Source organism: Narcine bancroftii, chromosome 3, assembly GCF_036971445.1.
Source record: "Narcine bancroftii isolate sNarBan1 chromosome 3, sNarBan1.hap1, whole genome shotgun sequence".
In the NCBI taxonomy this organism is placed as follows: Eukaryota; Metazoa; Chordata; class Chondrichthyes; order Torpediniformes; family Narcinidae; genus Narcine; species Narcine bancroftii.
In genome coordinates, this window is record NC_091471.1 from 35,076,795 (window position 1) to 35,104,365 (window position 27,571).

Below are 27,571 nucleotides of genomic sequence, written 5' to 3' on the forward strand. Positions count from 1 at the left end.
GCCAGAGTTGATCTCCTGTGGCTTAATGGTAATATTTGCAGAAGAGACTTGGAGGTCCTGCCCTTTAATGCCCACAGGTCGATTGCTAACGATATGGGGAATCGCTGGCGAACCCTCACCCCGGCAGGACCTCAAAGGGCTGGTCCATCCTAAGGAAAGGCCTTTCGCCTCTACTTCTCTCCCCACAGATGCTGACTGGCTGTTCCCTTTTTGCTTTGATTTGGCAGCACCCGCAGCTTTAAAAAAAAACCCAAAAACCAGGTGTTTCCTCTCTGTGAACTTCTGTTGGATTTTATGATGCATTTCATAGTTATCTGCAAGCTCGTCTCCTCAGTGGGGGGGGTGTTACTCTGGGCCCTGGGCCCCGGAACTGTCGTCATCGCTCGGGCCGCGCTCCGGACGTTTTCTGCTGTTACACCGGAAGGGACCTGACAGGTTTTCCCCCCACCGCCCCGGATCCGGCCAAAGAGCGATTGGCGAAGATGGGGAAGAAGAAAGAAGCGGTGGTGGAGCGAGGCCTGGGTGAAGGTCGGAGCAGGGAAAGCCTGGGCCGGGTCTGGGGCGGGGGGCGGTGGGCGGTGGGTGCACGACACGACACGACGCGGAGTTTCTCCCGGGTCCTGGGCTGGGAAGCTGCCATCCCTTGGGGGAACTGAGCCGTGGCGATACCCGGGGTGGGTAGGGGGGAGTGGGGGGTGGGTAGGGGGGAGTGGGGGGTGGGTAGGGGGGAGTGGGGGGTGGGTGGATGGGGGTTTGGTGGGGGGGAGTGGGGGGTGGGTAGGGGGGAGTGGGGGGTGGGTGGGGGGAGTGGGGGGTGGGTGGGGGGAGTGGGGGGTGGGTGGGGGGGAGTGGGGGGTTGGGGGGTGGGTAGTGGGGGGGAGTGGGGGGGAGTGGGGGGTGGGTAGTGAGGGGGTGGGGTGGGGGTGGGTGTTGGGGATGTTTGGGTGGGTGGAGGGGGGGGTGGGTGGAGGGGGGGGTGGGTGGTGGGGGGGGTGGGTGGTGGGGGGGGTGGGTGGTGGGGGGGGTGGGTGGTGGGGGGGGGTGGGTGGTGGGGGGGGTGGGTGGTGGGGGGGGTGGGTGGGGTGGGGGTGGGTGTTGGGGGGGTTTGGGTGGATGGTGGGGGGGTGGGTGGATGGTGGGGGGGTGGGTGGATGGTTGTAGTCGCTGGACAAGCATGAACGACAGTGTGAGGGTCCTGAGCACGACCCGGCGCTCCAAGATGGTCTCTGCGGGCAAGTGTCCCGCTTGGGAATCCACGCTGGACTCTTAACGTTGGAGCCATTGGCATCCGGAACAGTGTCGGACCATTCAGCCCTTCCCACTCTTTTCATGATTAATCTCCTGATTAATTCTTTTAAAACTTGCAGAAAATGGCAACCCCCCCCCCCCCCCCCCCCCACTTTCCCCGAAACAACTTAATTTGATTTCAAATTTATTGTCAGAGTACAGACACAACATCCCATACTTTTCTTTTTCCTGCGGGCGAGGCAGAATTATCGCAAAAAAAACTGTACACAGTTAACAAATGTAAACAAACTCTGCAATGCGGAGAACATAAAAAAAAAGGAATTTATAAAGAAGTTTTTCATTATGAGAAGCTGTGAGGGCTCCATTGGTGAGAAATGGTTAGTGAGCATTTGAGTTCGGGGCCCTTTATTGAGACAGCTACGATTAAAGAGTCTTGACCAGGTTAACCATTTCTGTCTGAGTTTTCCAGCATCTGCAATTTTGCTTCTGCATTTAATTGTGCCTTTGGTAACCTTGTTTTTCAGCAAGTATTGTTGCCAATATTCTACACAGCTGCTACAAGTGGTTTTGTGGTGTGAATATACTGGTATGGACATCAGACATCAAGTTGTGGCACGGGATTTTTTTTACATCCATTGGAGACAGTAGACAGGGTCGACATTTTGCTCCTACTTTGATGAAGGGCTCAAGCCCAAACTTGTGTTTTTACTTCAACCACGGTGTCTGCAGACCTTTGTGTTTTACTATTCCAAATTGGAATTGGTCACTAGTTAAGGTATAATATTGGAGTTTATTTTAAATGTCAAAACGACCTGAGTGTCACAGTTTGAAATTTATTGATTCCTTAAGTTTTCAGTAACTTTGTCCATGGGTAGTCTTTAAATATATTTTTGCTTATCAGCTATGACTTTACACCAATGTGTACCTCTGGCTGAAGATTGAGTGACATTCTTTTCTCTTTGTTTCACAGAAGGTGAAGGTGCTGGCCATGGCTCTCATAAGAAAAAACATAAGAAACACAAGAAACACAAAAAGAAACATCATCAAGCTGATGTGGGTCTGGGCTTCTCCTCTGAGACTCTGGAATCTGACTCTGGCACTGGAAAACCCCAGCTGAAGCTAAAAATAAAACTGGGTGGACAGACCATGGGTACAAAGAGGTAACCTTGTGCCACACTTTGAAAAGATTTGTTTTCAGTCCTTTAGATTTGTCAATGAATAGTTCTGTATAGATTTTGTAATAGAAGAAATGTGTACTCATCCATTGTTATTTCAGAAGAGAGAACTCCAGACACGCTGGCAAACAGCAAATTTTGCACTTAATTTTGGCCTGAATAAATGTTGATGCCCATATCTTAAAATACCTGATTAGTGTAAGTTATTAAATGCGCAAGCTCAGAGTCCATATATGACATCATATACAACCCTGAGTTTCTTTTTCCTGCAGGCCAGGCAGAATTTCTAATTAGTAAATGTAAACTGTATACATAGAAAGAAAGAAAGAAATATAAAGAAAAGAAAGTCTTTAAATAAGATCTGAATGAGTCTGTTGTTTAGGAGTCTGATGGTTGAGGGGAAGCAACTTTTCCTGAACCTGGAAGTACAAGTCCTGTGGCACCTGTATCTCTTTAGCGAGAACAAAGAATGGCCTGGGCGGTGTTGCTCTTGACGGCATTGTTCGATGTAGATTTTCTCAATGATGGGGCAAGTTTGGCCTGTGATGTACTGGGCTGTGTCCACCTTTAGATTAACATTAAAATCCTTAATAATTAAAGCAAGTCACAGATTTGGGAGGTTTTCTTGCAGATGCAGTTTTATTGACAACTTGACTGGAGATGGCACTTGGTTAACCTGATCTGTAGATCAGATTGGAGGAACATGTTTGGATGTGGAGACTGTCATTTGAGGATAATTTATAACTAGTTTCTGCTGTGCCATTGGCTTTTTGCTGCTTGTGGGTTTAGCTGTAAAATTCTGCCAATAAATACTTTAGTAATGTTCTGAAGGGGTCATGGTCAGAAGTCCCAAGTTAAAATTGTGTGAATTAAAATTGGTATGGACTGGGATCACAAGCCTTAAAATTGAGATTCACTAATCTCATCTGTGCCATGTGATTGATACGTAGCATACCTTTTGTGTCAGTTCTCCTGAGTTGAGAGTGAGGGGGCAAAGGTTTAGAGGAAACATGAGGGGGGGGGGGAACTTCTAATCAGAGAGTGGTGGTTGTGGGGAACGAGCTTCCAGATGAAGTGGCAGAGGCAGGCTCAATATTAGCATTTAAGGAGAAGTTGGATGTGCATATGGAAAGGAATGGAGGATTACGGGTTGAGTGTAGGTCAGTGGGGTGAGGTGGGAGAAAGTGTTCAGCATGGACTCGAAGGACCAAGTTGGTCTATTTCTGTGCTGTAATTGTTATATGGAAGTATCTTCAAGGGGATTTTTAAGACACAAGGACCACCACAGCTCTGTCTAATTAGGACAATCAGGAATGGATAATAAATGAATGGTGTGATACATACCTGTGTGATGCCAACCTGTGCTTTGCTAAATCACTGTTCACTTTCGGCTAGGGATAGGATCCAACCTAAATCTTTGTTGGTTAGCTGTGATAGTTGGACTGCTTGGAAAACAAACGAAATCATTGCATCTTGTTATGGGGCAATAGACTTAAACTTGATGTATATCTTCATGTGCAAAACTTTTTTTTGCTTGGTGTATTTGAGGCAGACAGGACCCAACTGGTCGATACGGTTGGTGTTGTTTCTGAAAACTCCGTCGGTGCTTGTTTTCAGGTGTTTTAAGGCAGGTGGCTGGTCACTTGTCACGTGCTTAATGCAAGGAGGAGAAGGGAAAACCGACAGAATAAGATTCCAGGCTAGAGTGTGGATTTCATTCATTGCCCTTTTCTCCAGGCTGTCCCTGTCAGTTGCATATGCAATTCTGAGTTTTGTTTTGTGTAACAGTGTGCCGCACTTCTCCTTGGCCTCTGAGTTGAAGCAGCAGTCACCATCCCCTCTGATGGTTGATGATAATGAACCTGATGAAGTGCCATTGGACCAGTATAGGGCTTGGTTGGGTAAGTGTTAATTTATCGTGATTTATCTCCAGAGTAATCTGATGTGTCGCTACTTCAATCTTGTATATGTTTCTACATTATTCCTCAGGTGAACTATGAATTGTATCACCATGGAAAGTATTTTTTGCTTTGGTGTTGATTTTGGTGAACTGTGATTTTAAAACAATCTAAATGAAAGAGACGGTGGTTGTTGAAGTTATTTAAAGGCTGTGTGATATTAGCAAGATTAGTAAAGGCCTGTGCAAGAGCCCTCAAGACTGCTCTGTCATTAGTCAGATCATGGCTGGTTTGATTGTAGCATCCACTATGCTCTCTTCTAACTGTGTTTCCTATCACCTATTCTTCTGAAGTACCTCCCTGCACTGTCATCTTATTCCAAGGCTTTTAAAGAAGAGTTCCAAGACTCTCAATTTTATGACAAATGTTGACTCATTTCGTGAACCCCTGCTGCTGGTTTCTTCCGCAAGTGGAAACTGTCTCTACAACCATTCTGTCCAGATCCCTCTTAGAAAGCGTGCAATTCTACAAAGTCCCTGTCACTCTTCTCAACCTCAGCAGTTACAACTCTTTCTCTGGAATATAACTTGTCAACTCCCAGTACTAGTCTGATAAAACCTTCTTTGAATAGCTTCGGAGACACACAAGAGACTACAGATGATGGAATTTGGAGTAAAAAATAGTTTGCTGGAGGGACTTGATAGGTTGAGCAGCAGAATGGTTGAGATTTCAGGTCTGAACCCTTGATGTTTTTCTCCCACTGATGCTACTTGACCCACTGAGTTTCTTCAGCAGGGTTATTTTCAATGTACGTCTTTAAATAAAGAGACCATTAATGGACACAGTACTCCGAATGTGGTGTCAACAATGCCTTGTACTATTGAATACAATTCCCCTAGTAATAAATAATAACATTTGGTTAATTTTTCCAAACATTTGCCATGCCTGCATGTTAGGATTTTGTGAATGAAGAGACCAGAATCTGCAGCTCAGCTGCGCAATTTCTCATAATTTATGCAGCATTTTTAACTTTTCCTGCCAAAAGGAGTGATTCCATGTTTTTCCACATTTTATGCTTATTTGCCAAATCTTGGCCCAACCTATCTCTAAGCCTGTATAGATTTTCCATGTGCTTTTCACCACTTGTTTTCCATGTTTTGTGTTGTCAGCAGATTTAGCAACCGTACCTGATTGTATCTTCATGCATGTTTGCATTAATTGTAAGGTGTCAAGCCTCCTGTACTGACTCTTGTTTCATTTTTTTCAACCAGCAAATAAATTACTGCCGCTTTTGTATCCAGCTCCTCAAGAATACTACAGACATAGAACATCACAGCACAGCCCATAATGTTGCACCAACCTATATAAACCTACTCGATGAAACTTTCCCTACCTCACACCCATAGCCCTCTATTTTTCTTGTATCTACGTGCCTTAGTCTTTTAAATATCCCTAATGATGGACTACTCTGACACCAGAAGTGTGTCCTATTGCCTCACTTTTTATGTTCAAATTTATTATCATCTGATTGTATAAGTACAACCTGACAAAACAGCATTCTCTGATCCTGGGCAGACACACATATAGACATACTGACAAATGGTACATATGCACAGTACTTCTATACAAATATTAAAGTAACTAATGTAGTTATAGGTTCCTAACCTTTTATCTGGAATTCTGAAAACTGGCAACCTCCAAAAAATGGTACTTTTTACGGTAGATGACGTTACACATAAGTCATCTTAATTTCCCGTAATAAATTCTCCGTTTTCAGAGGGAGACCACCCACCCCTGTCGTCCCAGTCCCTGCCCTCTCTTACCTTCGGTGGGAGAGAAGCAGGAGACAGCTGGTAGAATGCAGGAGCAATGGCTGTCTACCCATAATCCCCCACGCAGCTGGAACCACTCTGGTGCTTCCAGCTGAATGGGGGATTACGATAACGAAGACGGCCATTGTTCCCACATTGAGCAGTCACCGTAGTCCACTGCGGCGGTTTAAACAGGAGGAGGTAGTTGTGACCTCCGACCTGTTTTTTTTTCTTTTTAATTTTTGGGTTAAGAAGTGAAGGTTTTTTAAATTATTTTTTAAAAATAAATAATTTTAAAAAAAACTCTTTGTTTTCTGATTGTAATTGAGAGGGAATTAGGAGGTTTTTTTTTCTCTCCTTTTTTTGGGGGGGGGGTTTTCTCTTTTCTTTCTTTTTTAAGAGGACCACAGCAGGAGTTAGATGGGGTTGGGGGGGGGCGGGGGGAGACACAGACTGAGCTGCTGGGGTGTGCCTGAGGGCCGGCCCATTAAATTGGTGGAGCGCTTGAAATGGCTGTTTTGCAATTTCTTTCTTCTGGAGATAAGCTAAAGGATGTGACTGTGCTATAGAGAGTGCAGAGGAGATTCACCAGAAAGTGGTCTAGATTGGAGGAGTTTATTAATGAGGAATGTTTGGATAAGCTTTGCTTGTTTTCCCAAGAGTGAAGGAAGTTGAGGGGTGACCTGATAACGGTTTGTGATTATGAGATGGATGTCATGATAATGAATATGTATGAGATATACCGGAAGTCACGTGGTATGAGAGAGAGATAAGAGTACAGCAGGAGAACAAAGGAAACAGGAAAAATAAAGACTCTGAGAAGTTTACCTGATAAAACTTGTGTTTAATGTTTTATTAACTTCACATTTCGGGCCACAAATGTGACATTGGCGACGAGGATGAAAGAAGCTTGAAGAAAATTCAAGACTAAAGAAGATTACAGAGGATTACAGACAACTTCAAGGTGATAATAATTTTCTCTTTGACTCAGTACTTTTGGGGCTGGAATATTTCCTCATGGCTGGGGCAGACGGTGACTTTCTAACACATAGTGGAATTGCTCATTTTGACCCAACGGGTGATGCAAGCTCTGTAAGTGTGAAGTGGAAGGCATGGCTGGAAGAATTTGAATCCTACGCCGACAGTCGTGGCCTATTTCTAGATACCGGTACAGTTGAACAAAAAGCGCAGAGGAGGGCGTTACTTCTTTTCACTGCTGGTCCCGCAGTTCGGGAAACGTTTAAGACACTTTTGAATACTGGAAGAAAGGATGAGTACCGGAAAGCGGTAGATGCATTAAATGCACACTATGTAGTGACACCGAATGCTACATTTCAACGCCATTTGTTTCGGAGAACGAGACAAGAAGATGGCCAGACAATTGCTCAGTACGTGATGAGACTACGCCAGCTAGCTGTTGGATGCAATTACATGCCAGCTGATTTGGACAACCAATTATTGGATCAAGTCGTACAGCACTGCAGATCAGATAAACTCAGAAGACGTCTACTGGAAAGAGGGAGTGAGTTGGAAATCACCGATGCTTTAGCCATTGCTGCTGCATTAGAGGCTGTTGAAGGGCAATTTCATACCTTGACCCTGAAAGATAACTCAAGCCAGCAAATTAAGAGGCTCTCACATCGCCATAATCAGCCAAGATATACGTCGACACAGGACGTGGAGTGTTATCAATGTGGAAACCGAGGTCACTTTGGAAAAGACCCATATCGCCCGGCCAAAGGCAAAGTTTGCAGAAAGTGTGGAGGTAAGGACCACTTTGCAAAGAAGTGCAAAAGCAAGTCCAATGCAGACCAGAAGAGGAAGAGTACAACTTCCAAAGGCAAAGCCTGGGGGAAAGGAAAGTATCCTGGAAAGAAAGATACCATTCGCCAGATAGACGGTGACAATGATGATACCCAGGAGGAACAGAGTTGTTACCAATTTACGTTGAATGATGTACGTCATGAGGAGGTCCCAGTGATCATTGGTGGAGTGACAGTGCAGGTCATTGTAGACTCAGGCAGTGACAGTAATGTGATTGATCGACATTTATGGGAGAAGTTGAAAAGGAAAAAGATCATCTGTACCTCAAAGAAGTGTTCCAAGAAACTGTATCCATACACAGCAACCAAACCATTGCAGACCATTGGATTTTTTACAGCAACTGTTGAAGCTGGAGATAAGTACACCGAAGCAGAGTTTATGGTCATAGAAGAGAGGGGAGAACCATTGCTGAGTAGAAGCACAGCACAAGACCTGGCAATACTTCATATTGGAGCTTGTGTCAATTCAATTAAGTCATACGAGGATATGAAGCAAGAATTCCCCGCAGTCTTCCAAGGAGTAGGAAAGCTGAAAGGTCGACAATTGAAGCTAGCGGTAGATGAAACGGTCAAACCCAAGGCACAACCTATGCGCCGAGTTCCGTTTGGACTTCGTGGGAAAGTCAAAGCCAAAATTAAAGAATTGATCGAACAAGACATTATTGAACCAGTGGAACATTCGACACAATGGGTCAGTCCCGTAGTGATTGTGCCCAAACCAAAGGGTGACATAAGACTGTGTGTTGACATGAGAATGGCCAATGAAGCTATAATTAGAGAATGACACTCTATACCAACAGTGGAGGAAATACTTCAAGAACTAACTACCAGTACGATATTCTCAAAAATTGATTTAAAATGGGGCTATCATCAATTAGAGCTGGATCCAGGTTCCCGAGATGTAACAACATTTGTGAATCACTGTGGATTGTATCGTTACAAGAGACTATCATTTGGAATTAATGCAGCTTCTGAGATCTACCAGTATGAAATCCATCGAGTGATTCAAGGCATTCCTGGAGTTGCTAACATTTTTTTTTTCTTTTTTTTTTATAAATTTTTTTATTTTTCACACCATAAATCACATTAGCCATGATATACACTATTTTTTCACACATATACAGTGACTTTTTCTCCCCCCCCTTTCCTCCCAAACCACCCCCCCACCCCCCCCTCTCATCCATTTTAGGTATACAATCTAGGTTGCATTAAGCCAGTCAGACAATGTTGTCATTCAACAAAATTACACCAGAAATTCTACTGAGTCCATTCTTTTCTTTCCTTCTCCTTCCATCAACTTAGGTAATGTTTGTCCCCGGTAGGTTTTCGCTATTGTATTTAATGTAAGGCTCCTATACTTGTTCGAATATTTCAATATTATTTCTTAACCAATATCTTATTTTTTCTAATGGAATACATTTATTCATTTAAATTTGGTAGTTTCTTCCTTTTAATTTGGTAATGTATTCCATTAATATTTAAAGACATATAGTTCAGCGTAGCCCTTTTATATTTTGTTTATCTTCTCTTTCCGTTTTTCCATCATTACCTTTCCTCCTTTTCCATTTCTGTTTTCTTATTTTCAACTCTTTATAAGACAACATTCCTACAACATCCAACATTTTCCTTATTCTCCTATTTCTATCTTATTTATCCCCAATCTCCCCTTCACCTCCTGAGTTGTCCTTTATCCCTTGTCGGACAACCACATCTCCCCTCTCCATTTGGATTTGCGAATCCACTCGCAAGCATCAACTGATTTTGCAGTGACCGCTATTTCCCCCCACCCCGCCTCCCCCAGAAAAGATTTCACTTTTCATATGTCACAAAGGTCACTCTTTTAATTCCCTCCTTATTCTCTCTATTCCATTACCTTCCCTTATTAATTCTTGTCTATACTATCTATATTTTCCTCTAAGTACAGATACATTCATGTATGCTCATTGTCTCTATTCACTCTTATACCTCTTTACCCGCATACATATCAATCGTGATCATTTTTACTCTCATTATCCGTCTTCATCCCTCAGTCTATTTTTGTCTTTACCCACATACATATCAATCGTGATCATTTTAACTCTCATTACCCGTCTTCCTCCCTCAGTCTATTTTTGTAATTGTTCTGCAAATTTTCGTGCTTCTTCTGGATCCGAGAATAGTCTGTTTTGTTGTCCTGGAATAAATATTTTCAATACCGCTGGATGCTTTAGTACAAATTTATACCCTTTCTTCCATAAAATCGCCTTTGCTGTATTGAACTCTTTTCTCTTCTTTAGGAGTTCTAAACTTATATCTGGATAAATGAAGATTTTTTGCCCTTTATACTCCAGTGGTTTGTTGCCCTCTCTTACTTTTTCCATTGTCTTCTCCAGTACCTTTTCTCTTGTAGTATATCTTAGGAATTTTACTACAATAGATCTTGGTTTTTGTTGTGGTTGTGGTTTAGAGGCCAATACTCTATGTGCCATTTCTATTTCCAATTCTTGCTGTAGTTCTGGACATCCTAGGGTCTTAGGGATCCACTCTTTTATAAACTCCCTCATATTCTTGCCTTCTTCATCTTCCTTAAGGCCCACTATCTTTATGTTATTTCTTCTGTTATGGTTTTCCATTGTATCTATTTTTTGAGCTAGTAGTTCTTGTGTCTCTTTAGTTTTTTTATTAGATTTCTCCAATTTCTTTTTTAAGTCTTCTACCTCCATTTCTGCTGCTACTGCCCGCTCTTCCATCTTGTCCATTTTTTTTCCCATTTCTGTTAAGGTCATCTCCATTTTATTTATTTTCTTTTCTATGTTGTTTATTCTTTTTCTTAAATCCTTAAATTCCTGTGTTTGCCATTCTTTAAATGACTCCATGTATCCTTTAATAAGAGCAAGTATATCCTTTACCTTGCCTTTCTTTTCTTCTTCTATTTCACCATACTCTTCCTCTTCTTCTTCCTCTGGGTTGACCATCTGTTGTTTCTTTGTTGCCCTTTCCTCCTCTTCTTTCTTGTTTCTATTGTCTTCTGTGGTCTCTTCTTGCTGCAGGTGTTCTGCAGCTGTCGTTGCCGGCTGTGGAGATCGACTCCCCAGCTGGTCCCCCCTCCCGTCGGTGTGTTTTTTTTACATTCGCATCGCGCATGCGCGAAGTATCGCGCATGCGCGGTTGCGCACTTTTACTCGGCTCTGCGAGCCATTTTTGTAGTCCATTATTTACCGACCTGAGGGAGCGGGTTTCTCTCTCCGCAGCGGGCCTCTTCGGACAGGTAAGGCCTTCACCTTTTTCCTCCTTTGTCTTCTCTTCCTCTCTTCTTACCGTTGCTTTCGATTTTTCTTTTTTTGTCGCCATCTTCTTTCCACCTTTATACTCACTTTTCTGTAACTTTTATTTCTGTGCCTTTGTGTTTTCTCTTGTTTTTCCCGACTTTTCTGGAGAGGGCTGGAGTTCACCGTCCGGCCACTACTCCATCACGTGACTCCTCCGAGTTGCTAACATTTCTGACGACATCATAGTCCATGCACCAACGAAGGAAGAGCATGACAAACGGTTGAGGCGTGTACTATCTAGACTACAGGAGGCAGGCCTTACCGTGAATGGAAACAAGTGCCAGTTCGGTGTGTCAGAAATGGACTTCATGGGACACAGACTTACACGGGAAGGACTAAACCCTGCAGAGGCCAAGGTGAAAGCTATTGCAGAGGCACGTGCACCTCAGAACGCAACAGAGATGAGGAGTTTCCTGGGATTGGTCAATTTTTGTGCAAAGTTCATTCCTAATTTTGCTACAGTGGCAGAACCACTAAGGAAACTAACCAGGAAAGGAGTACCATTTCATTTTGGATCTGAGCAGAAGAAAGCGTTCACAGCACTGAAACAAAGCCTGACAGATGCAAAAACTCTTGGATATTACGATCCGGCGGCATCAACCAAAGTCATAGCGGATGCCAGCCCGGTTGGTTTAGGAGCCGTGTTGGTCCAGATGCATGATGGAGGACCAAGAATTATTGCCTATGCCAGCAGATTATTATCAGATGTGCAAAGAAGATACTCTCAGACAGAGAAAGAAGCACTCGGACTTGTATGGGCCTGTGAGAGTTTCCATGCATATTTATACGGCATTGAATTTGAACTCATCACAGATCATAAGCCATTAGAGGTGATCTATGCACCTAGATCCAAACCATGTGCCAGAATAGAGAGATGGGTACTCAGACTACAACCCTACAAATATAAAGTAATCCACATTGCAGGGAAAACAAACATTGTAGATCCGCTGTCCAGATTGGTGAAGGATGGTGGTCCACAATCCAAGTCAGAATTGGGAACAGAACAGAGAACTTTGTACGCTTCGTAGCTATTCAGTCGACACCGAAAGCTGTGACTACGAAGGAAGTCGAGAGAGAATCCGAACGTGATCCAGAACTCATGGAAGTAAGAGAATGCATACAGAGTGGACAATGGGACAAGTGTACTCACAAGGCTTACTTTCCCATTAGAGACGAACTTTGTTGCATCGGACAGTGTGTATTGAGAGGTTGCAGATTGGTGATACCGCAAAGATTGAGACCGAAGATCGTATCCTTAGCTCATGATGGACACCTAGGTATTGTTGGTACCAAGCAAAACCTCAGGACCAAGGTATGGTGGCCAGGTTGTGATAAGGACGCAGAGAAATTTGTTAAAACTTGTCACGGATGTCAAATCACAAGTAGGAGTAATCCGCCAGAACCGATCCGGAGTACGCAACTCCCGACAGGACCATGGATCGACGTAGCTGTTGATTTTCTTGGACCTTTACCGACGGGTGAATCAATTATGGTAGTGATAGATTACTACAGCAGATACTATGAGTACGTGGTGTTGAAGTCCACGACCACTGAAAAACAATACAAGCGTTAGCAGAGATATTCGCAAGATATGGATTACCAGTTACATTATACTCTGACAATGGTCCACAATTCATTTCAAAGACATTTGGGGAATACATGAGGACCACAGGTATCCACCATCATAAAGTAACTCCGAAATGGCCGCAAGCCAACGGAGAAGTAGAGAGACAAAATCAGTCCATTGAAAAACGATTGAGGATTGCACACGCAGAAGGACAAAATTGGCGAGAAGCATTGCTATCTTATGTGGCTGTCTATCGAGCAACGCCTCATGCAACCACTGGAAAAAGTCCTGCAGAAGCATTTTTTGGGAGAAAAATCCGCACAAAAATGCCAGAAATAAAGGAAATCCGAGACAATCAGGAGATGAGGGACCACGATGCTGAAAAGAAAGGTGCAGCAAAGCTGTACACAGATTCGAAACGTGGAACCAAGTACTCAGACATCATGCCAGGGGATAATGTTCTAGTGAGGCATGAAACCGGTGGTAAGCTAGATATACCTTATTACCATCAACCCTATACTGTCATATCCAGAAGTGGCAGTATGGTGACAGTCAAGTCTCCGACTGGAGTCCTGTATAAGAGAAATGTATCAGGTGTAAAAAGGTACCTGTCCAGAGATACATCGAGCGAAGAGGTTGAAAGGCCAATACGAGATGCTGAAACTGAGAGACCTAATGATGTTCCAGAGGCAGTTACCAGCACTCCTGATGAAGTGACTAGAGCACCAGAAACACCCGAAGCCGTGGCGAGCAGTATTTCCGACGCTGAGAGTGAACAACCGAGAAGCGATGACAATATCGCAGGCAGGCCGAAACGAAACCGGAAAGTGCCCAAACGATACGAAGACTTTGTGCCATAGTTTTAATAAGAACTTTGGGACAGTATTTTAATCTTATATCATAAAGTGCATGTATGAGTGCTGTAGGAAGTAAACTTTATGTAGTTGAGTTATAGTACTACCATTAGTTACGATGTTTGTAGGTTTCCGAGGGATATTGGTCAGTGAAGGTAAAGTTTATTTCTGATTAAAGGAGGGATGTCATGATAATGAATATGTATGAGATATACCGGAAGTCACGTGGTATGAGAGAGAGATAAGAGCACAAGCAGGAGAACAAAGGAAACAGGAAAAATAAAGACTCTGAGAAGTTTACCTGATAAAACTTGTGTTTTAACTTCACATTTCGGGCCACAAATGTGACAATGGAGATAAATAAATTTTCTCCATGATAGGCATACCAAAAACAAAAGGATGAGTTTAAGATAGGATTTTTTTTCACAAAGTGATTAATTTCTGGAACTGGCTCGCAGAGGAGGTAGTGCAATAAGATATAATTGCTATTTTTCGAGGCTCTTAGGTAAGCACTTGAATAGGTGAGACATGGAACAACACAGGTTGTCCAACTTGCATCTGTGTTCTGTCTGGCTGACCGGTTGTATCTTGAAATGGATGTACATTGGAATTGCACTGTATCCATGTTATCGTTCATCAAATATAACATGGCAGCCAAGGCTACCAAGCTCTTGCAAGAGGCATTATTTTCCATAGATAGGCTCGATTTTCACCCTAAACACGTAATTTATATATTTTTTCTTTATTAAAAAAAAATTTGGTCATATGTGTGGATGGTCGTAAGTCGCATAGATGGTAAGTCAAGGAATACCTCTACAGCTTTAATGCAGGCACATGGGATTCACATAGATGAAGGGACAGTTTCTGTGCTGTACAACCAACTCACCATTAACTCAGGGTGTCAAAATTAGTGTCTTTACTGCAAATTCCTTTTCTATTTTAAGTTGTGTGTGCACAATCTGCTGTTAATTGAACATTTTATATTTACCATAATGTACTGAGGTGTTACTTCAAAGAAAGTTGTCCCAAATGACTATATAAATCCATTTACAGATGAGGAGAGTAACTTGGATCCATCTCCTCTACCGGATCTGGATTCAGAAAGTCTTCGGGAACCAGAACAGGATGAAGAACAACGATGGCTAGATGCTTTGGAAAAAGGAGAGCTGGATGATAATGGGGAGTTAAAGAAGGAGATTGATGAATCCCTGCTGACAGCCAGACAGGTGAGCATTGTGTACCAGGAATAATAATTAATCACTTGTATGATGTGCATGTTGGCTAGCAAATTAGCAGCTTGATTACTCTGTTATGGGCCCAGAGGACCCCAAAACCCAGAAGCAATAGAAATTCACCAAGACAAATGGTTACTTAAACAAAAGTTGCTTTTAATTATCTCTAAACATCAAAACAGGATCAAACTTTAACTCATCACTATTAACTTAATCCCCTTCTAATTCTAAGCACACGTGCATATAATGTGTATTTCAGTTCAGAAAAGTTCTTCAATTCACCGTCCAATCGCACTTTTCACCCCTCCAAATTCACTGGTTGCATACAATTCTTGTACTGTGCACAGAATTTAATATTTATGAATTGCACCAAGCTGTGGTGCTTGAAAGATAAATGGTTACCACTCAGGAATGACGAGAGATTTAAGGCAAGGTAGTGAGATTAATTGAGTATGTGCACTCTTCCAACTACCACATAATAGAATAATTGAATGCAAATAATTTAAATGGGCAGAGACAGTGTGGATGAAAAAATGAATTTCTTTTGTAATGAATGAATGTTTTTAGTGTAGTGGAAAGTTCGTAGTCAATACCCCAAAATAGAAAATTATGCCGGTGTACTAGTTCCAGTACCTTCATTTCAAGATTATTTTGTTGTCATGTTATAAAACAGAAAATGTGACATAACACAAAATTTCCTTTAGTCTACCATAAGGCAGACAAAGATTTGCTATCAGCAGAAATTGCCCGGTGCCCCTTACAGCCAAAGGAGGAGAAGCAGTCACTGAGTGCCTGTGGCTTTGATTCCAGTGCTCCCGCAACCTCTGCAGCCACACAGCCTTCAGCCTAAACCATCAGCAACCCGAGTGCCAGATACACGCCTCTGACATGATCAGGAAGCCTCCAACACCCCTCAGCCCTTTCTCGCATCTCGGTTCTGATACCTGGTATCCTTTAAGTCAGTCCCCAGCAGTCCGCAGCCTGATGTGAGTCCCTTGACCTCAGTCATCAAGCAACCCACAGTCTTCATGGGTTCCTCATCTTGAGTCACCAACAGGCCGCTGCTTGTGTGTTCTTCAGCCTCACAGCCCCTCACTAGTCTTTTGCCGTGGTCACCATCCCATGGGCCATCTCCTTTATTTCTTCTCAAATGGGGTGTGTTCTCATTTTCTAGTGCTCTGCACTAGCCCTCAGCTTCCCCAGTCTGCAACCCCATGCGACTGCTGCGATCATATCAAGTTTGCATATGGTACAAACTTAGAATTATAGCAAATGGTAAGGATGATAGGAATGTAAAGATGCAGAAAATAAAATGCATGGCAGACTAAATATAATCCAGTTATTTTGGAATTTTGTGAGTTAAGTCATAAACCAGCAGTGGTAGAAATTTACCATGACAATGGTATCTTAAAACAATAATTTTTATTGTTAACTATTAATAATATTACATCTTACTTAAATCTAAACAACCCCAACTATGTGCTAATGTGCATGTGTGGATTACCCAAATCATTACAGATTAGGGTAATGATGTCAGAGGAGAGTATCACTGCTCTCCTATGACAAGGAAAAGCAACAGAAGTGACCATCTCACCTGAGTGTCACTTCAATTCTGACTTGCTTCATCAATACTGGTTTTTCAGTTTCAATTTCCCAAATAACCTAAGTCATATGACAGGTGTCTTATTGTTGCAGTCTTTCAATTGAGAACAATAATGCTGGGTTTATGGCTTTGGTTTGGGTCCCAATTTATCTATTCAAAACGTTTTGAACTCTGTGAGTGTCTTTCCTTGTTGCAACCCTCCACAGTAACTCACTAAAATATAATATATAAAATAAAGAAATAAATGATAGAAGCTTGTATCAGTGAGGAGAAAAATATTTTCAAGTGCAAGAATATACATGGAGATTGAACACAAATCGTTGGCAGTGGCAGGACAGTTGAAGAGTCTAGAAGCATGTGCAATCCTTTGCTGTGTAAGTGATCCAAAATAAATATGGAGGAAATTCAAATATAAATCACTGGTGTTCTGCCCTCTTGCATTCAGGAGGAAGTCATGGTCTTCATAATTCAGAGCAGATTTTCTTGTATATAGTGAGGTTTAAAAAGATTATAGAGAGGCCTTTAAAAGGGTTTAACTAAGTAAATTCAAAGAAATTATTTCAAGTGGAGACAATTGGCAATGAGAAACCACTTGTACACAATGAAAGGACTGAAGCTGATTAAAGAATTTGTGCTGACCTGGAATGGATGGTGAAAAAATAACCTTTCATGAGGGAATTGGATAAACAGTAGCTCATGGTATTGGGAGAAATAAATTTACACTGAGGCTAGTTAACAAAAATCAGGATAACTAATTTTCAAAGCAGGGATCTGCACTGAGGCCTTAACTGTTTGCATCTATGTTAACAGGTAGGAGTTTATCATAACCAAATTCAATGCTTATTCCAATAGGTACTTTACAATAGGTCACAATCTGTAAAGGTTAATTGATGGGGATGGAAGAAACACAATGTGATCTGGGTGTCCTCGTACATGCCATGCTAATTAATGCACAGCAAATAATTTGGAAGGAAATGGAATTAAATATTTTAAAAACATGAAACCTCGCCTCAGCTGTGTAGGATGCTGGTGAGATGAGAGTACTTGTACAGTTTGGTTTTATTTATTGAAACTTGCATTTTTGAATTTGAACAAAGTTCACCAGGTTGATGAGGAAAGATTTGAGCATGCAGGCACCATGTCGATTGAAATTTAGGATTGGGGATGATCTTGTTAAAACAATCTTGAGGAGAAACTAAAACTAGGCATAGTTTCAGAATAATGGGTTGCTTATTTAAGACTATGAAGAAAAGGAAAGGAATTTCTCCGAGAGTGATGAATATTTGGAGTTGATGGTGCCTTAAAAGGTAATAAAAGCTTAAAGATAAGTTTGCCTCATAGCTGCAACAAAACTCCTTTACTTTTATATGCAATGCCTTTCCCAATAAAGATAAACATATACCTTCTTGACAAACCAACTAGCAAGATCACTTTCTTTTTTAAATTATTTTATTTAGCAAATTTTAACCCACAACAGTAAATACATTTCATTCAATAAAGAACTTTCAAAAATTATACATATATACAAAATCCCCTCCCTCTCCAAACCCCCCCAAAAAATGAGAAAAAATGTAGAGAAAAGAAGAACTGTGGAATGTCAAGGGAATATGTCATAAAATTTAATATTGGAGGTTACCAAGAAGTTAGGTCTTCAGAGACTCATACCCGCATTTTGCAAATATGGGTGCCATATTTTCCAAAATAGATGATATTTATTTCATAGACTATAAGTGATCTTCTCAAGTGGAATGCAACTACGAAGTTCCACATGCCATCTCTCCATCCCTAAATCTGTGTCCAATTTCCAAATTATTGCAATACACTTCCTAGAAACTGCTAATGCAATTGTACAAATTCAGTTTTATACATAGTTAATTTCAATTTGAGTCTAAAAGAGCCCTAATATTATTCAACAAAAATCGCATTGGATCCTGTGGGAACTTGACCCTCATTATTTGTTCCAAAATATTACCAACTTCCAACCAAAAATGTTTAACTTTAGGACACTTCCAAGTAGAATGCAAAAACGATCCAATGTCTGTCCACATCTAAAACACAAATCTGATAATGTAGGGTTCAATTAAAAAAAATTTTTTTTGAAGAGTCAAATATAACTGATGCAAAAAAATTATAGTGAACCAACCTATATCTAACATTAATAATTTTTGTGATATATCTACTTAGTTCCATTCAGTCTTTCTCATCTATTTGTCTATTTAAATCCACCTACCGTCGTAATCTCAATTTATGCTCCCCTATTTTGGGGGCTTTCATTTTAAGTAAATTGTACATTACAGAGATAAATTTAATTATTACTATTATGAATCAATAATTCCAATTCACTCTGGCGAGGTAACGTCAAACTTGGACCTATTTTATCAGTCAAAAAAGCTTTAATGTGATAATATCAAAAGAAAGTATTATTAAGCACATTCAATTTATTTTGCATTCATTCAAATATTTTAAATCTTCCAGGTTCAAAACAATCTTCTATCCTCTCAACACCCATCCGCATCCAAGTCCTCAAAAACTGATTATCCGTAGAAAATGGAATGTCTATTTTGACATAAAGGCATTTTTCCTGAAATTAAACCTTTCACACCTATTCCATAATCAATTTTATTCCATAATTCAGTCAGATATTTCAGAACAGGTTTATCTTTACTTCCAGAGGATCCCAAACCCCAGCAGCAATAGAAATTCACCAAGACAAATGGTTACTTAAACAAAAGTCATTTTTAATTTTCTTTAAATATAAAAACAGGATCAAATTTTAACTTATTACTATTAACAAGCCCTTTCTAATTCTAAGGGCACACGTATGTTAAGGAAAGTTCCGTGATTCACAATCCAATCTCACTTCTCACTCCTCTAAGTTCACCAGTATCAGGCAATTCTTGTACTGTGCACAGAATTTTACATTTATGAATTTTCTCCAAGCTCTGATACTTAAATGTTACCACTCAGGAAGGTTCTCATCAGTTTCAGAGAGGGATTTGTTGCTCGTTGGACACTCTCAAACTGATTCCTTCTGATCAGCCACTTCAGTGTAGTGCCAAAAAAATTTGCCCCATCAGGGTTTTCCAAATGATATCCTCTTCTTCTGCAGGTCACCACAGAGTTCCTTTTGTTTCCCTTATTTCAGGTGAAACCATCTAGCCAGCCATTTCCTCTTGAATGGAACACAAGGGTTTTCAACATTCTGAACTCAAAATGGGGTTTCAACAACTGCCAGCTTGCCATGACTGCAGAAACTAGTTTTCTCTTTTTCTCTCTCTCTCTCGGAGAAAGACTATTTGGTATTTTCTCTCTCTCTCTCTCTCTCTCTCTCTCTCTCCTTTCAAAACCACATGACCTTCTTAGAACAGCAAACTGCAACCAGACAGATTGCAGCACCAGACCCATTCTTCTGAGTCCATTCATCTGTTGCTTTCAAAATAATAATCCATTACTCCACAGCATGTCCAATTGACACCTACTTGTGAAGTCTCTATAGGCACTCTTCAAAGGCAAAGGCACTTTGAGCCTGGACTGTCTGGATTGAGCAAAGCTCTGATATTTTAAATGAGATCTGTTTTGTGAAGCGTTTGTGTTTGTGACCTACACTACCCTGACAATCTACCTCCTTCAAAAACATATCTATATAAAATATATGTCACATTCCCACCAACAATTTTGAATTCCACTTATAAATTAAAATCTTGTATATTAATTTCTCCTATTTTACTAAGTTCTATATTAACCCAAGCAGGAATTTTATTTATGACAAAAAATATATTAATAAATCTCAATTGGGCTGCCTTACAATAATTCTTAAAATGGGGAAGTTGTAAACCTCCCAATTGAAACTTCCAAGTCAAATTTTCAAAAGAAACCCTTGTCATTTTTCCCTTTCCATAAAAAAACTTTCCAACACTCGTATTTAAGTCCTTGAAAATTTTTTGAGGAATTGAGATGGGGATCAAAAATGATATTGAACTCTAGGGAAAATATTAATCTTAATACAATTGGCTGAGGACGAGCGTGCTGGAGTAAAGGTAAGACATTCACGGTTGATTTAATAAGGTGTGAGGAGAAGGAGGAAGGATGAGTGTGAGGGCAGTTTTCTGCTCTCAGTGTCACATGTGGGAAGTCATGGAGTCTTCACATCTCCCGGACATCCATGTGTGCATAAAGTATACTGAGCTGCAGCATCTAAGGGACCGAGTTAGGGAACTTGAACTGCAGCTCAATGACCTCGCTTTTGTTAGGGAGAATGAGGCTATTGTAGACAGGAGCTACAGGCAGGTGGTCGCACAGGGGCCACAGGAGGAGGGGCAGCGGGTTACGGTAGGAAGAGGAAAGGGAGAGGTCAGGTTCATGTGCAAGCACCTGGGTGTGAAATTCTCAGAAATCGGTACTCCGTCTTGAGTACTGAGGAGGGGGATAGTCAGGCTATGGTGGGCAGAGGTGTGGTGTCAACCTCTGTGGCCCAGAAAGGAAGGGATAAAAGGAAAAGGGCGATAGTCATAGGGGATTCACTGATTAAGAGGACAGACAGAGGTTTTTGTGGATGCGATAAGGAAAACCGGATGGTGGTTTGCCTCACTGGTGCCAGGGTCCGGGATGTGACTATGCGCATTCAGAACATCCTAAAAGGGGAGGGCAAGGACTCTGAGGTTGTGGTACATGTTGGTATCAATGATGTTGGAAGCAGTAAGTGGTCCTGCAGAATGAGTATAGGGAGTTGGGTAGGGGGATTAAAAGGAGGACTGCTAAGGGGGTAATCTCTGAATTGCTTCCTGTGCCATGTGACAGTGAGGGCAGAAATAGAATTAGGTAGGGGCTAAACACGTGGCTAAAGGGGTGGAGTAAGAGACAGGGTTTCAAATTCTTGGACCACTGGAACCTTTTTTGGGGGGAGATGGGACCTATACCGTAATGATGGGTTACATCTGAATCCCAGAGGGACCAGCCTCCTGGCGGGGGAATTTGCTTGGGCTGTCCGGGGGTGGGGGGGGGGTTTAAACTAGTATGGTTGGGGTCAGGGTTTCAAGTTAGGCAGGACAGCAGGGAGAAGGTTTATAGACTAAAGAGAGTGGCATGTTTAAATAATTTGAGGGAGGAACAGCAGGAAGTAGTAAAAAGATGTTGTAGTAACGATTGTGAGAATGGTAGAGAGGAGGATAGGCAGAAGGTAGGATGTAGGAGATCCCTGAGATGTATTTATTTCAACGCGAAGAACATAGTAAAGAAGCTGGATTGACACGTGGCGTTATGATGTTGTGGCCATTAGCAAGACATGGTTGAAGGAAGGTTGTGACTGGCAGTTAAATGCTCCAGGATTTCACTGCTTTAGATGTGACAGAGTTGGTGGATTAAGAGGGGGTGGTGTGGCATTACTTGTCAGGGAGGATATTAAAGCAGTGCTGAGGCAAGATAGACTGGAGGGCTCATCGAGGGAGGCAGAGTGGGTAGAACTGAAAAATAAGGAGGGTGAGGTTACTATTATGGGGGTATATTATATGGGGAGAGGGAACTAGAAGAGCAAATGTGCAAAGAAATAGGTGAGATGTGCAGTAGGAATAGGGTGGTGTTGGTTGGGGATTTCAATTTTCCAAACATAGATTGGGAAACACAGTCAGTAAAAGGGCAGGATGGCTTAGTATTTATGCATTGTGTTCAGGATTGCTTTTTGCAGCAATATGTTGAGACGCCAACTAGAGGGGGAGCAGTGTTAGATCTGTTGTTTGGTAATGAAATGGGGCAGGTGATGGAGGTGAGCGTTGGAGAGAACTTCGGATCCAGTGATCATGGGTCTATTAGCTTTAGCTTAATGATGGAAAGGGATAGATCGGGTCCGAGGTTGAAGGTCTTCGAGTGGGGGAAGGCCAGATTTGGAGAAATGAGAAGGGATTTGCAGAGTTGTGTGGGCTGATATTTTTGCCGGAAAGGATGTAGAGGAAATTTGGAGGGCATTTAGGGGTGAGATTTTGAGAGTACAGGATCTTTATGTTCCAGTCAGGCCGAAAGGGAAGACTAAAGGTTCGAGGGATCCGTGGTTTTCTGGTGAAATCAAGAAGTTGGTTTGGGACAAGAGGGAGGCCTATACTAAATATTTAAAAAAAAACAAGGGATTGAGGAGATGTATGGTCATTACTTAGATTGCAGGAAGAAACTTAAGAGGGAAATTATAAAGGCAAAAAAAAAGGTACGAGGTGTCCATAACTAATAAGGCGAAGGTGAATCCTAAGGGTTTTTACAGATATATGAACAGTAAAAGAAGGGTTAAGGATAGAATAGGTCCACTGGATGATGGGACCGGTGAACTATGTAAGGAACCGTATGAGATGGGAGAAACATTGCAAAATTTTCTTGTCCGTATTCACGAGGGAAAAGGACATTGGGCTATACAAGATAAGAAAGTCATGTTTGACGAACCTTGTGATCTATTTGGATTTTAGTAAGGCTTTTGATAAGGTTCTGCATGGAAGGTTAATAAGGAAGGTTCAGGCACTAGGAATTAGTAGATAGATTGTGACTTGGGTTCAGAGGTGGCTGGAAGATAGACAGCAGAGAGTCATTGTGGACAACTGTCTGTCAGGTTGGAAGCCTGCGACAAGCCTCAGAGATCGGTGCTGGGTCCCTTGTTTATCATTTATATTAATAATTTAGAGGAGGGTGTGGTTAACTGGGTAAGCAAATATGTGGATGATACAAAAATAGGGGGAGTGGTGGATAGTGAGGAAGGTTTTCTTGGATTACAGAAGGATTTGGTTTGTTTGGAAGAGTGGGCTGAAAGATGGCAGATGGAATTCAATGTAGACAAGTGCGAGGTGCTGCATTTCAGTAAAAATAACCAGAATAGGACATATGCAGTTATGGTGAGGGCATTAGGGCATGTAGAGGAGCCTTGGGGTTATGGTACAGAGTTCACTGAAGGTGGATTCCCATGTAGACAGGGTGGTTTGGAAGGCATATGGTATGCTGGCCTGCATAAATCATAGTATAGAGTATAGGAGCTGGGAGGTGATACTGCAGCTGTTTAAGGCATAGGTTTGGAGTACTGTGCTCAGTTCTGGTCTCCAAATTATAGAAAGGATATAGATAAGATGGAGAGGGTGCAAAGAAGTTTTACAAGGATGTTGCCTGGCTTACAGCATCTGGATTACAGGGAGAGATTAAGGAGACTGGGACTTTATTCATTGGAATGTAGATGACTGAGAGGGGACTTAATAGAGATATTTAAAATTATGAAAGGAATAGATAGACATAAACAGACTCTTTCCTGTGGGGGCAGGGGAGGTTGGAACAAAAGGACATGAGTTAAGGGTAAGGGGCAAAAGTTTAGGAGAAATATTAGAGGATGCTTTTTCACTCAGCGAGTGGTGGCAGAATGGAATGATCTTCCAAATGAGATAGTTGCGGCAGGGTCCCTTCTGTCATTTAAGAGAAGGTTGGATGTGTACATGGAGGTGAGGGGGTTGGAGGGTTATGGGCAGAGAGCGGGAGGGATGAACTAGTTGTTCTAGTGAACAGGTGTGGACTTGAAGGGCTGACTTGGCCTTTTTCTGTGCCATAAACGGTTATATGGTTATATATAAATGTTTTTAAAAGAGCTAGATTGTGGGGGGTTTAGTCACTTCACAGATATTTACAGTCCACAACTCATTTAAAGTGCAAGAGATTTGCTGAAGCCAGACATTCAGGATCCATGACTTTGCAGTGACAATGGAACTGCTTTGGAAAGAATTTCAAAAGCAGGTGCAAATGGAGAAGTCCGAGCTTTCAAGGATTAGGTTTGAAGCCTTGGGAGAAGTTGGTTTTTACAAACAGAGAGAGAGGAAAGAAAAAAAACAAGATTTCTCTTAGAGGGAGATAGAGAGGTTCATTCTACAGTAGCTTTTAAGGCTTCAACATGGCAAGCTGGCAGGCTTGTTGAAAATCCCATTTTGAAGATGGTCTGTGAGATCTGAGTTCAGCCTGTTCAAAACCCTTGTAGTCCTTACAAGAGAAAATGCCTGGCTCGAGTTGTTCTCCTGAAATAAAGGAAAAACAAGAGTAACTCTGTAGTGACCTGGAAGAAGAGGTATCATTTGGAAAACCCACGATGAGGCAAGTTTCTTTAGCAAGACACTGAAGTGACTGATCAGAGGAAATCAGTTTGTGTGTGTCCAACGAGCAACAAATATCTCTCTGAAACCAACAAAATCCTTACTGAGTGGCAACTCAGGAACCTTTCAACCTTTCAACACCAGAGCCTGGTGAAAATTCATAAATGTTAAATTCTGTGCACAGTATAAGAATTGCCTGATAACGGTGAACTTGGAGACATGAATGATTGGACTATTAAAGCAAAGAACTTTCCTTAACATATACACATTACATACATGTGTGCTTAGAATTAGAAGGGGGTTAAGTTTATAGCAATAAGTTAAAGTTTGATCCTGTTTTGATGTTTAGAGAAAATTAAAAGCAACTTTTGTTTAAGTATCCATTTGTCTTGGTGAATTTCTATTGCTGCTAGATTTTGGGGTCCTCTGGGCTGATATCACAATTTACCAACTAAAGTTATAGGTAAGTTATTCCACCTATTCAAATCCTCAATAATTTTGTTAAGTAATGGTGAATAATTTAGTTTATATAAATTATTCAAATCGTGGTTGACCCGAATACCTAAATATTTCGTTCCAGCATCTGGCTACCTAAATTGAGTGGCCTTTCTACATTGAGTATAGTCACCCTTGACCAAAGGCAAAATTTCACTTTTGTCTCAATTAATCTTGCACCCAGATACTTCACCATATTCTTCCAGTCTTGTATGTAATTGACACAAAGAATTCATAGGGTTTGTCAGGTAAATCAAAACATCAGCAAACAAATTTATTTTATATTTTTCTTGATTGATCTTTATATCTTTTATCTTAGAATCTTGTCTTAATAACTCTGCTAAAGGGACTAAGGCCAAAATAAACAGCTGTTGATAAAGGACAGCCCTGTCTACTCAATCTAGAAATTTGTCCATTAGTCACCACTTTTGCAGCCAGAAGTTTATATAAGGTTTTAACCCACCAAAGCCAAACTTTTCCATTTCCTTAAACAAAAAATCCCAATAGAATAGCATGGTCACTTTCAAGAGCTATGGAGCAGAACCCTCAGATCCCTCCACACATTAGTATTTGCTCCCCTCGAATTTGACCTCTGAATGTGAAATACCTCACCCTTGTCCTAATTAAACTCCAAATTATAAAATCTTGCATCTTGAAGCTGTTCCAGATAACAAATAAGTTGCTTTTTGATGTATGTACCTCTATTTTAATCATGTCAATAAATGTTGGACTTTTGAATTTAATGTTAAGAGAGCTCATTTCTTTATAGAGGTGTCTATAAATTAGGTGTTTGTTTCTGAGTTGGCCTATATTTACTCCATTGCAGTAATGAAATTTTATTTACGCAGCGTGCCTTGCTACACAAGCAGCAAAGCCAACCACTCCTGGAGTTACCCATGGGATACAAAGTGAAGGAGATGACAGAGGAAATGATGGTGAAACGGGCTGAACGTGCTCGAAAGAGGCGTCTGCAGGCTGCCAAGAAAGCTGAAGACAGCAAAAACCAAACAATTGAGCGGCTAACAAAAACCAACAAGGCCAAAGTGAAAACGCTTAGGGAAAGAAGGACCAAGAGAATGCACTGTCCAATGATTAGATATTCCAATAATGCCATAGGGATTACTGTCTCTTTTCCATATGGTTTTCCTGCCCCACTCCCTGCTCCCTCACTGCCTGTACCCACACCAATGACTTGTGGGGTTGAGGGCTGCTCAAACTTCAAGAAATACTCTTGTTCTAAAACTGGATTACCTCTTTGCAGCCTTGAGTGCTACAAAAAGAATTTAATAATCCAAGATTTGGCTTGATTAGAGCTGACCTACTGTTGGTTGCACAGTAATAATACAGGTGTATAAATCCCAGAAAGTTGGCACCTTTGGGTTGGTTCGTTAACAAGGAATGAGCAGAGAAATGCTAATAGAGAAAAGGTTAAAGGTTCTGTGCTTTGTTTGACTCATTATTCGGATCATTGATTTCTTGAGAGGGTGTTCATGACATAAGAGATGGAGTTGATGTTATTCTACCAATCTGATTACTTGTTTGATAGTGTTAATCAGAAACAATATTTTCCATTTTGGGTACTCTAGTCTCAACCAGTTCTTCAATCTCTCACAGATTTGTTGTTCCTCTGAGCACATTGAAACAAAATAAGCAACTCAACCTGAGGGGCAGCCCTCACACGATGGAATGAGGCTGACTTAACAGTAGACTTTCCTCATGGCACTACTTTCAAATGAAGGCCAATGACCAAGCATCACTATTTTCCTTCAAATTGCATTTGCTCCAAGCTACAATTTCTGCTGTGTGCCCCAAGGAAAGATTTGGATAAGGCAGTTTTCCAGGATATTGTGCAGTACTCTGAACTGGAATAAAATTGAAAGTCTTTGCCTGGTTTTGGTTTTGCTAGAAACTGTATGAAGTTAGATTATCGAAATGAGATACTAGAGCTGTCCAGCAGGTCTGGCAGATTCTATGGAGTTTGCTGATACAGACTGGTGCTGTCAGCTCCAGAAATGACTGAATATGCTACTGATGTAAAATTGTTCACTTGCACATGTAGTATCTAGTAAGTGTATTGATTTGTATAAGTTTTTGTCTTAGTTCATAAGCCACACTAAAGTTGATTTTTAAAAAAAACTTGAAGAGTATTTTGATTTGAGGAAAACTGCAATAATTTGGAATTCTCTTCTCTTGTGAAATCATGGTGGGAAGGTTTAGTATTAGTGTGACATTTGATGAACTTGTTCAGGTCCATGTGTCCAATGATTAATTTAAACACCCTTTAATGAGTTTGTTTCTCAATTCTTTATTACCCTTCAAAGACTTGTATTTATATACTTGTTTTTAAACTTTCCTTGCCTGTGACAATATCCCTAACAAAACCCCCTCAGTTAAAAATATCTTCATCAGCTTTTCATTTATAGGCAAATTTAATCCAGATGTACCTTCCTGTTGTATTCTTTTG

The 27,571-nt window shown here is 41.2% G+C and overlaps 1 protein-coding gene across 1 annotated transcript; it reads left to right on the forward strand.

The window, feature by feature from the left end:
- Positions 1 to 422: 422 nt before the first annotated feature.
- On the forward strand, positions 423 to 27,320 carry ino80b (INO80 complex subunit B). Its single transcript, XM_069923776.1, has 5 exons — positions 423 to 528; positions 2,219 to 2,408; positions 4,212 to 4,324; positions 14,738 to 14,910; positions 25,956 to 27,320. The coding sequence occupies exons 1-5, from the start codon at positions 483 to 485 to the stop codon at positions 26,412 to 26,414; spliced, it is 981 nt and encodes a 326-aa protein (XP_069779877.1). The 5' UTR covers positions 423 to 482; the 3' UTR covers positions 26,415 to 27,320.
- The last annotated feature ends 251 nt before the right edge of the window (positions 27,321 to 27,571 follow it).